The 15,255-nt window shown below is 44.3% G+C and overlaps 2 protein-coding genes across 3 annotated transcripts in view; both read right to left on the bottom strand.

The window, feature by feature from the left end:
• Nucleotides 1-756: 756 nt before the first annotated feature.
• NCR3LG1 (natural killer cell cytotoxicity receptor 3 ligand 1) lies at nucleotides 757-15,125 on the bottom strand. The gene is made up of 5 exons (XM_065944394.1): nucleotides 14,687-15,125; nucleotides 13,415-13,762; nucleotides 3,513-3,839; nucleotides 1,861-1,960; nucleotides 757-1,119 (listed from the first exon to the last, which is right to left on the bottom strand). The coding sequence occupies exons 1-5, from the start codon at nucleotides 14,784-14,786 to the stop codon at nucleotides 828-830; spliced, it is 1,167 nt and encodes a 388-aa protein (XP_065800466.1). The 5' UTR covers nucleotides 14,787-15,125; the 3' UTR covers nucleotides 757-827.
• The window catches only part of NUCB2 (nucleobindin 2), a 69,252-nt gene continuing 68,821 nt past the window's right edge, over nucleotides 14,825-15,255 (bottom strand). For both annotated transcript variants that reach the window (XM_065944392.1, XM_065944393.1), the window contains exon 17: nucleotides 14,825-14,858. The gene's annotated coding sequence lies outside the window, so the exon portion shown is untranslated. The remainder of the gene's footprint in view (nucleotides 14,859-15,255) is intronic.

Here is a 15,255-nt window from a genome sequence, read left to right as displayed (position 1 = left end):
GGAGTGTAAACTTGTCTTTCCCCTGTCCTTTTCCCCTTCCAATGTCCTTCCAGGCATTGATGCCAATAATTGAAGCAGTGATACAAAGTGCACATGCAACTACACAATTCATTACATAACCCTGCTTCTATGTACTCTTACTTCCCTTGATCAATTCCAGTTTTTCTCACTATGCCATTGTTATTGGAGAATAGAAATACATACAGGGTAAATCAGAGGGAAGTAAGTACAGTTCTGACTGAAACTTTGACACAGGTCTGCTATCTGTGAAGGGAGGAAGAAGGGATAAGTGAGGGATAGCATGACATTAGCTTTCAAGTAAGCCTGAAAACTATAGCAGATGCCTGAGATGCCATAGCTGGAACATGGTGGCTAAGTATGCTCTTCATAGCAGGCTCTCTTGGAGGGGGTCTCAGCAGCACATCTCCATGGCAATCACACTTTTGGGTCAAAATCCAGCTTCCAGAAGAGCTGTATCAGTCAGCTTTCACTGTGTGACAAGCCACTCTACTGCTTTATTTTTCAAGTGGCTTTGAAAAAGAAGTCTCATGCACTCAAGAGTCAGTTCTGTTGGTACTGATGATCTTAGCTAGAATTTTTTTTGCTTTTTTTTCCCTCTATTATTTTTATTAGTTGGAGGCTAATTACTTTACAATATTGTAGTGGTTTTTGCCATACATTGACATGAATCAGCCATGGGTTTACATGTGTTCCCCAGCCTGAACTCCCCTCCCCCCTCCCTCCCCATCCCATCCCTCTGGGTCATAGCTAGATTTGTTGATGCATTGAGGGAGCGGTCATCTGATCCAGTTCCAGTTTCGAGGGTCTCATCCTCCAGAAGTCTCTGATTTACAGTGTCTCTCATCCTCCAGCTTCCCCAATGGCTCAAGCAGTAAAGAATCTGCCTGGAATGCAGGAGGCTTGGGTTCAATCTCTGGGTTGGGAAGAGCCCCTGGAGAAGGAAATGGCAACCCATTCCAGTGTTCTTGCTTGGAAAATTTCATGGACAGAGGAGCCTGGAGGACTACAGGCCGTAGTTTCATGGAGAGTTGGACAACACTGAGCACAGACCCTCTCTCCTCATCCTCCAGCAGGCAGCATTTCCAGCATTTTACTGACCTAGGTCAAATCAGGAGAGTAAGTCCTATGAATCAGTTGGTCAACTTTAGACAAACAGCTTTTTTTCCTGATGAATGGACTGGTCTACTTTTCCAAAAGCATTTATAATGAGATATACTAGCTATTGCACAGATTCTGCATTGGCAGGCCTGTAAATAATTGCGGGCAATTTTATTATCCAGAAGCATTTAACTGCATTTAAACTGGCCTCGACAACAGTTTGAGTTGTTTTATTTGCTATTTGGGCCATAGGGAATAACATGTTTGGAAACATGTTTTAGATTGGAAACACCCTCGCTAGGGTTGGAAATTCTTGGTTAAACCAGTATAATCTGGGTGGTAAGTTATCCCATTGAGTTACTAACAAAATATGCCCAAATGGTGGGGAAGGAAATCCCCTCTCTGAGCCATGGACTCTATATGTGACAGTAACACTGCAGCTCATATATCATTCACAGGCCTGGGGTGAACAATGAGGTCTTGATTCACAGTGAGCCAGTTCATCAGGAGGAAGCAGAGGGGCTTTACAGCACATCTTCCCAGAGTCCCAGGCTGCTACATGGAGACCAGATGAGACAGTTCCTCCCCAACACATCAAAAAAAGTCATACATCATAAATACACTTAGAACACTCCAGCATCAATCCTGAGAGCTCCCCAACACCATGCACTGGCAATGAATTCTGAACTCCCAGAGCCTACTCCAAAACACAAGGCTAAACTTTGCTTTGGAGCCCCTTACCTTTTCTTAAGAAAAAGAAAGATCAGTCCAATAATGATCAGTCCAATAATGATTAATATGCTTATTCCAATATAGAACCAGTAAGTTTTCTTCTCAGATTCTGCGGAAAGAAGGAAGAAAACATTAAGAGGAAGCCTACTCACAGGGGGCAAAGAGACCACACGACTGCTTCTAGGATTTGTGTGGTTGTATGTCATCTTCTGTCAGAGATAGTACCACCAACCTTCTGCCACATGTCTTTGCCCTCCTCCATCCTATCACTTACACCTCCAGACGTCAAACAGCCTGTTTAGCACGTATCAGAAACACAGCAATATCAAACACCACATACAATATGCACATGCTGGGCACATGTTTAAAGCTTCCATACCACTATACCATCCTGTATCACCTGTATACAGCTAAAGACTGAATGTCACTCTCCCCTCAAAATGTGAATGCTGAAATCTTAATGCCCAGCATGATAGCATTAGGAGACAGGGCTTTGGGGAGGTGATTAGGTCATGAGGATGGGGCACTCAGGAGTGAGATCAGTGCCCTATAAAGGAGGAACTTGAGAGATCCCTCACCCCTTCCACCTTGTGAGGACAGCATGAGAAGTCTGAAATCTGCCAAAGGGCTCTCACTCAACCATGCTGGCCACTAATCTTGGGATTCCAGCCTCTGAAACTGTGAGAAATGAAGTTCTGTTGCTTATACGCCACCCGCATGCGTGCATGTGCATGCTCAGTCACTCAGGCGTGGCTGACTCTTTGCGATCCCATGCACTGTAGCCTATCAGGCTCTTCTGGTCCATGGGATTTCCTAGGTAAAATTACTGAAGTGGGTTGCCATTTCCTTCTCCAGGGGATCTTCCCAACCCAGGGGTTGAACCCGCATCTCCTTCATTGGCAGGTGGTCTTTACCACAGCACCACCTGAGGAGGCACTTACAAGCCACCTGGTCTGTGGCAATTTGTTACAGCAGTCCACATGGACTAAGAGGGCTTACCTGGTGACTGGTGATGGTAAAGAATCTGCCTGCCAACCTATTTCCGTATTCTTACCTAGGAAATCGCATGGACAGAAGAGCGTGGCGAGTTACAGTGCATGGGGTCACAAAAGAGTTGGATACAACTTAGCGGCTAAACAACAACAATGGGCTAAGATATATACATATCACCCAGCCCAGACAAATCCCTGATACCAAACACACAAAGCATATTTCAATTTCATACTCCCCATGTTCCAGAGACACCCTAAACACATCTGTGCACATACTACACAGCTGTGTACTAGTCTTTACTTCTAAGAACGATGTCTCTCTCCCTTCAGGATCATCTCAAGCCCCATCTGGCACACCCAGACCACATTCCTCAGGGCCACCAGTCAGTCTCTGCCCTCATTACCTCTCTCAGCCCTATGCAGATGCATTGGACCAACAGGGTCATCCCCACCTAGGACCAGAGCCATGACCACAGAAGCCAGGTCACCTATTGGACCATCTGTCTACCTATTAGACCATCTGTCCTGGCTTAGGGACCTAATCTGGACTGCAGACTCTGGGGCTGAGCTAAATCAGACCAGTCTTTCTCCCCTTCCCTATATAACCAAAGTTTATATGATCCTCCTCTCAAGATGAAGAGTAAGGGAAATGTCCAGGAAGATGCTTACCTGGATGTATAATCAAGTGGAAGTCGAAACTCTGGATTGTGGGCAAGGATACATGCCATACCACACACTGATAGATGGTCCCATTGTCTTCCAGAGATGGCTTCAGCCTCAGGTGGCTAGTGATATTAAATGTACCATCCTCATTCTCGACTATGTGGTCAGTGGTGATGTTCTTAGACAACTCCCGGAACTGGGGATCCTTCTGGGTCCACTTTTTCCACGTGATGTTAATATGCTCTGGGTAGAACCCACTTGATGTACAGAAAATATGTTTCTCCTCGTTATCTTTCACAATGACTTGTTTAGACAAGCTGCTGACTGGTGGAGCTGTCAGGGGAGAGAAGTCATTCTTTGAGGGTAGGTAGAGATTTGCTTATTATCAGCTTAATGTCAGACCCATGGCAAGCCTTCAGGAAAGTGAAGTAAACTGAATGGTATTCTGCTTAGACTAAATGTTCTGGGTACGTTGGTCCCAGTGCCAGCGGGGTACTGATATGCTGTGACCCCGAATCTCAGGCAGTTTTATAAAGCAGAGTTTCTTAAGTCCGTCTGTGTCATAGATACCTTTGGGAATCTGAGGAAACCCTTGGAATAAACACTGATGTGGGCAGAGACTGCTAATTGCTGCCATTCTCCTTCTTCCATGACACCTCCAAGTTAAAGCTACTTCTCCCACCCTCCTCTGCAGCTGGGTGTAGTCATGTGAACTAAGGGTCTGAAAGTTTTGTTGTAATCAGAAGTGGTGAGAGCAACTTCTAAGAAGTATCCTGAAATAACAAGGGTATCTTACAGAAAAGAACAGTGTCTCTCCCCCTCCACTTCCTTCTTAATACAGAATGGCTGGAATAGTATATCATGGCTGGGGACAGAGAAGCCATTTCTAAACAGAAGGAGGAAATGCAGCTTAAGGACAGCAAAGTGACAAGATAAAAGGATCCTGGGTCCCAGATGATCAGAGCACTGCCATATCTGCCCTGGGTTGGCTACATTTTTGTGAAAGGAAAATAAGTCGCCTTCTTAAAATCACTGCTGACCTCTGGCTTCCCCTCTCACATGTAAAGATCTTGAAAGTCATCATTTCTACCCTTGGAACAGGAAAGAAAGCTAAGCTGAACAAACTGAAAATCCACAGCTTTCCTTAGTTCATCGGAGAACTGAGGTGACAGGGCAAATCACCTCCATATAAACAAGGGAGACAGGCAGATTGAGCGAATCACGGCCAAGATCATAAAACCTTGAGCAGAAGATACTAGAGTAATAAACTGGTTGACACACATAAGCACTAACTCTGACAAACTCCTAGGGGATGAGTGTGGACTAGATTGAGAGGAAAGAACTCCTAGCGGCCCAGCCTTAGAGCGGGCCACACACTTTCATGAGTTGTACCTCCAAGAATCCCACCAGGCTCTCACTGTGAAGATCCAAGAAAAATCCCCTCCTCTTTTGAGCAGGGAAGAGAAGAAAAGTAACTATTTCAAAATATACCCAGGACTCCCTTGTGGTCCAGGGGTTAAGTATGTGCCTGCCACTGTAGGGGACATGGGCTTGATCCCTGGTCTGGGAAGATTTCACATGCTGCAGAGCAACTAAGCCCATGCACTATGACTACTGAAGCCTGTGCACCCCACAGCCTGTGCTCTGCAACAAGAGAAGCCACCGTAATGAGAAGCCCACACACCTCAGCCTGAGAGTAGCGCCTACTTGCTGCAACTAGGGAAAGCCCGTGCACAGCAACAAAGGCCCAGAGCAGTCAAAACTAAGTAATTAAATAAATAAAAATTAAGTTTTTATATATATACAGCCAGTGCATTCTCCACAATAAAGGATGCTCTTAAGGGAAAAGAATTTGCCAAAGTCTTATCTGACCTGGGATAGTGATGTTTAGCCAACTCCAGCCCCCTCTAGCCTTCCTGTCTCACCTAGAAACACTTGTGAAGGTGAGACAGCCTAGGGGCTCAGGCAACTCAAAGAATGAGATTTAATCAGAAAATTATAAACAGCTTCCCCTCTACACCTAACCACTACATCAACAGAGCCCCAGAATGATAACAGTAGAGTACAACTGAGAGAGCTGTTAAACACGGGCTCTATTTCAGAAGGAGTTCATGAGGAAACTCAAAGGAAACAAGGCAGGGGGGGAAAGGCACCAGAAGGAACTGAAGTCTCTGGCACCTGTATGTACAGCATTAACATTAAACACAGTCCAACTCCTAGCCAAAGAAACACAGATCCTCATACCAAAAGCCTATTCACCTCGGTTCCTATTATCTGATATGTAACATCTGGTTTTCGACAAAAAATTACAAGGCATGCCAAAAAGTATGAAAAGACAAAGCAAGCATCAGACCCAAACTCTGGTATGACACAGATTTTGGAATGATCAGATAGAGACTTTTAAATAATGATTAAGCACATGTGCCCTAGAGCCCATGCTCCACAATGAGAGGCCACTGCAATGAGAAGCACCCCCTATTTGCCACAACTAGAGAAAAGCCCATGGAGCGATGAAGACCCAGCACAGCCAAAAACAAATAAATAAATAAAACTATTTTTGAAAAAAGTAGCCTTCAGAGCAAAAAAAAATTATCAGGACAAAAAAACTAAGGAAACCTGAACAAACTATGTAAGTAAGTTAAGTGTTAGTTGCTCAGTCATGCCCTATTATTTGCGACCCCATGGACTGCAGCCCACCAGGTTCCTGTGTCCATGAGATTTTCCAGGCAAGTATACTGGAGTGGGTTGCCATTTCCTTCTTCAGGGGATCTTCCTGACTCAGGTATCAAACCCGGGTCTCCCACACTACAGGCAGATTCTTTACTGACTGAGCTACAAGTGAATAAACTATGGACTTTAATAAACAAAAATGTATCAATATTGGTTCATTAATTATAAAAGTATAGCACAAATGCAAGATGTTAATAGGGCAAGTAAGGTGTGGAGGCAAGAGTAATATGGGAACTCTGTACTATCTTTGCAATTTCTCCATAAATCTAAACCTCTTCTAAAAAAAAAAGTCAATTTATTCAATTTTTGAAAAAAAAAAAAAACTTTTATTTTAGGCTATCAATTGCAGAGGAATTCTAATATACATCCCCACCTCCAAAATTGATAGGTATAAAACATTCCAAGTCTTCAGTGCAATTGTGAGGAGCTCACAGATACTGCCCCCCAATTATACTGAATTGAACCCGTCCCAAATTCATATGTTGAAGTCCTAAACCTAGTCCCTCAGACTGTGACTATATTTAGAGATAGGGTTTTTTTTTTTTTAATTAATTAATTTATTTTAATTGGAGGCTAATTACTTTACAATATTGTAGTGGTTTTTGCCATACATTGACATGAATCAGCCATGGATTTACATGTGTTCACCATCCTGAACCCCGCTCCCACCTCCCTCCCTATCCTGTCCCTCAGGGTCATTCCAGTGCACCAGCCCTGAGCACCCTGTCTCATGCATCAAACCTGGACTGGCGATCTATTTCACATATGGTAATATACATGTCTCAATGTTATTCTCTCAAATCATCCCACCCTCGCCTTCTCCCACCAAGTCCAAAAGTCTGTTCTTTACATCTGTGTCTCTTTTTCTGTCTCACATACAGGGTTATCGTTACCATCTTTCTAAATTCCATATGTATGTGTTAATATACTGTATTGGTGCTTTTCTTTCTGGCTTACTTCACTCTGTTAATAGGCTCCAGTTTCATCCACCTCATTAGAACTGATTCAAATTTATTTTTTTTAATGGCTGAATAATATTCCATTGTGTATATGTACCACAGCTTTCTTATCCATTCATCTGCCGATGGACGTCTAGGTTGCTTCCATGTCCTGGCTATTGTAAACAGTGCTGTGATGAACACTGGAGTACACGTGTCTCTTTCAATTCCAGTTTCCTCAGTGTGCATGCCCAGCAGTGAGATAGCTGAGTCATATAAGCACACGCGCCATGAGCTGGAGCAAACCCAGTGTGGTCCATACACTCCCCACACACGCCAGTGATATTTGTTCGCAGTGTTCCTCCCTCCCCACAGCACAACTGAACAAGTGAGCCTAAATAAGTGAACACCATCGCCCCCTTGTGTCAGGGTGGAAATCAGACACTGAAGAGACTTGCAAACAGCAGAAGCCAAAATAAACAAAGAGGGAACTGCTTTGGAAGTGACAGGTGCAACAGATTAAAACCCTGTAGTTAGCATTGACTAAGCATTGGAAGGGGCCTATGGACCTTGAGAAGAAATACAAGCTGGAACAAGGAACTATCTGAAACTGAACTGACCCCACACTGCCCTCAACAACTCAAGAGAAATTCCTAGATATATTTTACTATTACCATTTTTTAATGTTTTTAAGTTCTTTATTGCTCCCTTAGTTTTCATTTTTATAATCTACTACTACCTTGCAAAATAAAGATGCTATTTTAAAGCAAATTTCATATATATTTTAAAATAATTTTTGTGATTTTGTTTTATATTTTTAATATTGTATTTTTGAGAGTCTAACCTCTACTCTAGACTTTTAATCTTTGCTTTTTACTATTTGTTATCAATTCTGTACCTTTAAGAATCCAATCTTTAGTTCGAATTTTTACTTAGGAGTGTGATTACTGGCTTGATTGCTCTCTTCCCTTTTGACTCTCCTTTTTCTCCCCCAGGTCACCTCTATCTCCTCCCTCCCCTTCTCTTCTCTACTTACTCTGTGACTCTCTTTGGGTGTTCTGGACTGTGGAGAACACTTAGGGAACTGATTACTGCTAGACTGCTCTTCTCTCCTTTTGACTCCCCCTTTTCTCCTCCTGGTCACCTCTATCTCCTTCCTCCCTCTTCTCTATGGAACTCAATGAACCTCTCTGGGTGATCCAGACTGTGGAGAGCACATAGCAAATTGATTACTGGCTAGATTGCTCTCTCTCCTTTAGACTACCCCTCTTCTCCTCCTGGTCACCTCTATCTCCTTCCTCCCTCTTCTCTTCTCCGTGTAACTCTGTGAACCTCTCTGGGTGTCCCTCACTGTGGAGAATCTTTTCACCATTAACCTAGATGCTTCATCATCAGTGCTGTATGGATGGAGAAGTCTTGAGGCTGCTGTAAGAATAAGACTGAAAGCCAGAGGCAGGAGGCTTAAGTCCAAAACTTGAGAATACCAGAAAACTCCTGATTCCAGGGAACATTAATTGACAAGAGCTCATCCAAAAGCCTCCATACCTATACTGAAACCAAGCTCCACCCAAGAGCCAACAAGTTTCAGAGCAAGACATACCAAGCAAATTCTCCAACAAAGCAGGAAAATAACCCTGAGCACAAAAAAACAGGCGGGCAAAAGTCATACCAAACCCACAGACACCTCAAAACTCACTACTGGACACTTCATTGTACTCCAGAGAGAAGAGATCCAGCTCCACCCACAAGAACACCGACGCAAGCTTCCCTAACCAGGAAACCTTGACAAGCCACTCGTCCAACCCCACCCTCAGGGAGGACCCTCCACAAGTAAGAGGAACCACAGACTCCCAGCATACAGAAAGGCCACCCCAAACACAGCAATCTATAACAAAATGAAAAGGCAGAGAAATACTCAGTCGGTAAAGGAACATGATAAATGCCCAGCAAACCAAACAAAAGAGGAGGTGATAGGGGGTCTACCTGAAAAAGAATTCAGAATAATGATAGCAAAGATGACCCAAAATCTCGAAAACAAAATGGAGTTACAGATAAATAGACTGGAGACAAGGATTGAGAAAATGCAAGAAATGTTTAACAAGGACCTAGAAGAAATAAAAAAGTCAATCAATAATGAATAATGCAATAACTGAGATCAAAAGCACTCTGGAGGGAACCAACAGTAGAATAACTGAGCAGAAGATAGGATAAGTGAGGTGGAAGATAGAATAGTGGAAATAAATGAAGCAGAGAGGAAAAATGAATTAAAAGAAATGAGGACAACCTCAGAGACCTCTGGGACAATGTTAAACGTCCCAACATTCAAATCATAGGAGTCCCAGAAGAAGACAAAAAGAAAGGCCATGAGAAAATACTTGAGGAGATAATGTTGAAAATTTCCCAAAAATAGGGAAGGAAATAGCCACCCAAGTCCAAGAAACCCAGAGAGTCCCTGTCAGGAAGCATTTAACAGGAGACTTTGTGTGTGCTGTTTTGGATCTGTCATGAATCCCCTGTTCCTTATTAATTCCTGAATATTCAGGAATTAAGAGGAGAGGCAAGCCTCTCCCAGGGCTGAGGAATCCAGGCATACCCTTCCTTAGTTATTCAATACAGTGATAAGTACCCTCTTCCTTCTTATGAACCATGTGGTAAAAGTGATTGTTTACAACTCTCTCTCTTTAACATGGATCACCTTATGTTTTGTAAGTCTGGAATTTTAATCTTTATCTTTGCTGAGAATAACTACCTTGTAAGACAGTATATATGCCCACACCATGTTGATTAAAACACCTTTGCTCCATCAGAGCTTGGGTCCCCATGTCTGTCTTTCTCTCTCTCTCTCTCTATTTCTGACTGATTCCCTGGACTGCGAAGACCGGCTGCGTAACCCAGGGAATATTAGCCTCTTTCCTTCTTTCACTTTCTCATCGTAGACTCCAGACCACCAGGTTCCGGTCCATTAAAAGTCCCAAACAGGATAAACCCAAGGTGAAACACCCCAAGACACATATTAATCAAATTAATGAAGATCAAACACAAACAGTAAATATTAAAAGCTGCAAGGGAAAACCAACAAATAACATACAAGGGGATTCCCATAAGAATAACAGCTGATCTTTCAATAGAAACTCTTCAAGCCAGAAGGTAATGGCAGGACATACTTAAAGTGACAAAAGAGAAAAACCTACAACCCAGATTACTATACCCAGCAAGGATCTCATTCAAATATGTAGGAGAAATCAAAAGCTTTACAGACAAGCAAAAGCTGAGTCATAGGGTTTTTAGTGAGGTTGTTGCTAAGTTAAAAGAGATCATTAGGTTGAGCCCTAATCTGACGCATGTCTTTATAGAAGGAGATTAGGATACACAAATACAGGGAAAAGACACCACCTACAAGCCAAAGAAACAGGCCTCAGAAGAAACCAACCCTGCTGTCACCTTGATCTCAGACTTCTGGACTCCAAAATTGTGCAAAAATTAATTTCTGTTGTATAAGTTACCCAGTCAGTAGTGTTTTGTTATGGCAGCCCCAAGCCCATCCACAGAGAATCCAGCCTCCTTATAATAGCAGAAACAGGAGCTCAAAAAGGTGTTTAGGGAAGAATGTTGCTGTTGTAAGTCATGACTGAGCACCTGCCTTACAACAGCACTGGTCGAGCATTTTCGTACATGAGCTTATCTAATCCTCAGAACACTATGAGGCAGGTTACAGTTGCCACCTCATTTTGAGTGGGAAAATTCACAGGCAAAGATATTAAATGGCTGACCAATCGCTCAGATTGGAAGCAGCAAAGTCAGACAGAATAGGATTCAGATCCATGGAACCAGAGTGCAATCGCTCTCCTTCCCTAGCTACCTTTCAGAGGTATCCATTCAGTGAAGGCTAACTATAGACATATCAGTTCAGTTCAGTTCAGTTGCTCAGTCATGTCCCACTCTTTGCGACCCCGTGAACCACAGCACGCCAGGCCTCCCTGTCCATCACCAACTCCCGGGGTCCACCCAAACTCATGTTCATTGAGTCGGTAATGCCATCCAACCATCTGATCCTCTGTCGACCCCTTCTCCTTCTGCCTTCAGTCTTTCCTAGCATCAGGGTCTTTTCAAATGAGTCAGCTCTTCGCATCAGGTGGCCAAAGTATTGGAGTTTCAGCTTCAACATCAATGAACACCCAGGAATGATGTCCTTTAGGATGCACTGGTTGGATCTTCTTGCAGTCCAAGGGACTCTCAAGAGTCTTCTCCAACACCACAGTTCAAAAGCATCAGTTCTTTGGCACTCAGCTTTCTTTGTAGTCCAACTCTCACATCCATACATGACTACTGGAAAAACCACAGCTTTGACTAGAAGGATCTTTGCTGGCAAAGTAATGTCTCTGCTTTTTAATATGTTGTCTAGTTTGGTCATAAATTTCCTTCCAAGGAGCAAGCGTCTTTTAATTTCATAGTTGCAATCACCATCTGCAGTGATTTTGGAGCCCCCCAAAAAAATAAGTCACCCATTGTTTCCACTGTCTCCCCATCTATTTGCCATGAAGTGATGGGACCAGATGCCATGATCTTAGTTTTCTGAAAGTTGAACTTTAAGCCAACTTTTTCACTCTCCTCTTTCACCTTCATCAAGAGGCTCTTTAGTTCTTCTTCACTTTCTGCCATAAGGGTGATGTCATCTGCATATCTGAGGTTATTGATATTTCTCCTGGCAATCTTGATTTCAGCTTGTGCTTCATCCAGCCCAGCATTTCTCATGATGTACTCTGCATATACGTTAAATAAGCAGGGTGACAGTATACAGACTTGACGGACTCCTTTTCCTATTTGGAACCAGTCTGTTGGTCCATGTCCAGCTCTAACTGGTACTCCCTGATGTACATACAGGTTTCTCAAGAGGCAGGTCAGGTGGTCTGGTATTTCCATCTCTTTCAGAATTTTCCACAGTTTATTGTGATCCACACAGTCAAAGGCTTTGGCGTAGTCAATTAAGCAGAAACAGATGTTTTTTCTGGAACTCTCTTGTTTTTTTGATGATCCAGCAGATATTGGCAATTTGATCTCTGGTTCCTCTGTGTTTTCTAAAACAAGCTTGAACATCTGGAAGTTCACAGTTCATGTACTGCTGAAGTCTGGCTTGGAGAATTCTGAGCATTACTTTACTCGCATGTGAGATGAGTGCAATTGTATAGTAGTTTGAGCATTCTTCGGCATTTCCTTTCTTTGGGATTGGAATGAAAACTGACCTTTTCCAATCCTGTGGCCACTGCTGAGTTTTCCAAATTTGCTGACATATTGAGTGCAGCACTTTCACAGCATCACCTCTTAGGATTTGAAATAGCTCAACTGGAATTCCATCATCTCCACTAGCTTTGTTCATAGTGATGCTTCCTAAGGCCCACTTGAGTTCCCATTCCAGGATGTCTGGCTCTAGGTGAGTGATCACACCAACACGATTATCGGGGTCATGAAGATCTTTTTGTACAGTTCTTCTGTGTATTTTTGACACCTCTTCTTAATATCTTCTACTTCTGTTAGGTCCATACCATTTCTGTCCTTTATTGAGCCCATCTTTGAATGCAATTAAAATGCTTAGCATAGAGTGTGGTCCATTTTAAGTGTCAGTAAAAGATAGCTACAGTAATTAGATAATATCCCTGGTATGTCTAGCGCAACGCAGCCGCCGTTCACTGCTATACATACCAGGGAAATTATCTAATTACCGTGGCTACCTTTTACTGACACTTAAAATGGATCACGCTCTAGTCTAAGCATTTTTACCTGCATTTAAAAAAAATTTTAATTGGAGTATAATTGCTGTACAATGCTGTGTTAATTCCTGCTGTATAACAGCGTGAATCAGCTCTATGTATGCATATATTCCCTCCCTCCTGAGCCTCTTGACCCCAACACCTATCCCACCCTTCTAGGGCATCCCAGGACACACAGCTGAGCTCCGTGTGCTGTACAACAGCTTCCTCCTAGCTATCTCACCTGCATTTTTCATAGCCACTTCCCTACAATCAATTCTCTGAGAAAAAATACTATTACATGTGCTTAAGAGTTTCAGCGTGATTAAAAACTTGCCCAAAGTTGTTAAGAAGTCCATGGAATCCTGGACTCAAACCTATGTCTATTTGACTCCCAGGCCCAGGCTCTGAACTTCTGCTCCACTCAGCCCATCCACATCTCCACCACAAGCCCCATCACCATGGAAACCACAGGGTGCTGCCCTCAGGCGCTCACCTACAACCTCCAGCGTGACAGTCCCCTGTGCCTTCTGAGGAGTCACCACCAGCTCACAGCGGTACTCCCCTGCATCTTCTAGCCGGACACCAGGCAGCTGCAACGAGGCATCTCCCCTCTGCAGACTCTGTAGAGACACGCTGGCTCCACGCTGGGATGCCTCTCTGTGGTTTCCAAAATACTCAAACAGTTTGGTGTCAGTTTCAGAAGTTCTAGTCTTTTGAAACCAGGTGATACCTATACTGTTGATGTCCAAGTGTGGGGAATCAGGGATCTTGCAAGAGATAGTCACATTTTCATTCAAGAAAACCATCTGAGTCCTCCCCGCCATCTCCACTTGCAGTAAACCTGTGGCCAACAAGAGAAGGTTACGGAAGACACTTGAAAGAAACATAGTCCTGGTACTCTAAAACACCATCACATGACTGGGAACATCTTCCCCTTTTTGGGGGTGGGGGGCAGGTCGCAGGGCGGCATCCTCAGATACAAAAGCCCTTAGTTCATGGCCCCTCATTAATCCACATAAAATCCTCAAACTTTGTTTCTCCCTTCCCCCCACCAACCCCACCCCCACTCCATCCACCCAGCAATCTGCCAATATCCAAAATAAAGCAGTTTCCTTTCCACCAACCTGGCCTCATCACTGGCTTTTGAGGGACCAACAGGCGTACCCCACTTTCGGTTACACCCATTCACTCTCAGTAAAGACTTCAGTGAAGTCACTGATATGCGGTGGAGTCTATTTCTTTTTCTTTTTGAAGGGAATTTAAGGGACTCAGCTAGTATGATCCATGGCCCAATTCCTTCTCCCCTGTTGAAGAGGTTTCTGTTGAGTGTTTTTTGTTTTTGGCCACCACGGGTATCATGCAGGATTTTAGTTTACTACCAACAGAAATTGAATCCCTGCCTCCTGCAGTGGAAGCGTGGAGTCTCAACCACTGGACAAGCAGTGAAGTCCCAGAGTAATCTCATTTCACATCCTTTATTTTTTCCCTCAGTTCCAGCAACTAGCATGATGCAAGAAAGAAAGAATTTTACAGAACACCACAGCACAAACTTGAGGAAACACTTGTTCTCGGGCTCCTACACGTGGCGACTCTGCACAAAGCAGGGATTCGGTATACAATTGTTCAATCAGTGGAGGAATCAGTATTTCCTGAAAATCAGTCCTAACCGCGGGTTATTCTCGGCTCTTAACCCAACCGACCGCGATCTCACGGCCTAGTGACGGCTACCCCCTCTTCCCTCCCTCCTCTCTCCCTCGCGTCCTACCCGCTATTAGCTGAAACTGCTCCAGCTCCAACACCGACATCAGAACGCGTAGCAGCCACACGGAGCCCCACTGCACGCAGACAGCCGCCCTCTTCGCCATTGCCGGAGCCTAGCGGGACCGAGGCCTCGAACTTCCTCTTTCTTCCTTTTTCCTCTTAAGAGAGAGCAGCACCTAAAAAGTGGGTGGAACGTGTATTCTCTCGCGTCCAGACCGAACTGTAGGCGTATTTAACTAAGGGCGCACGTTCACCCACTTAGGTCTCTGGGCCCCTTCTGCAGAACTCTGCGAAGTCGTCTTGGTAACTCCGTTCCCAAAGAAGGAAAAGTTTCGGCGAGCCCCTGCTCAGTCACACCTACGGCAGAAAATGAGGCGCGGTCCGGGGGACACGCAATCCCCGCCTCCGCAGCGCGGGGCGGACTGGAGGATGTGTTGACTGGCGGACGTGTTGACCAACGGACGGGCTAAGGAGCGGAGGAATGCGCGCACGGGCGGAGGGGCGGACGCGCGTGCACGCGGAGGGATGCGCGTGCACGCGGAGGGATGCGCGCCTGGGCGGAGGGGCAGACGC

The sequence above is a fragment of the Muntiacus reevesi genome, chromosome 9 (assembly GCF_963930625.1).
Source record: "Muntiacus reevesi chromosome 9, mMunRee1.1, whole genome shotgun sequence".
NCBI lineage: Eukaryota > Metazoa > Chordata > Mammalia > Artiodactyla > Cervidae > Muntiacus > Muntiacus reevesi.
The sequence above is the reverse complement of the archived record's forward strand: the minus strand, read 5'-3'. Positions and strand labels throughout refer to the sequence as shown.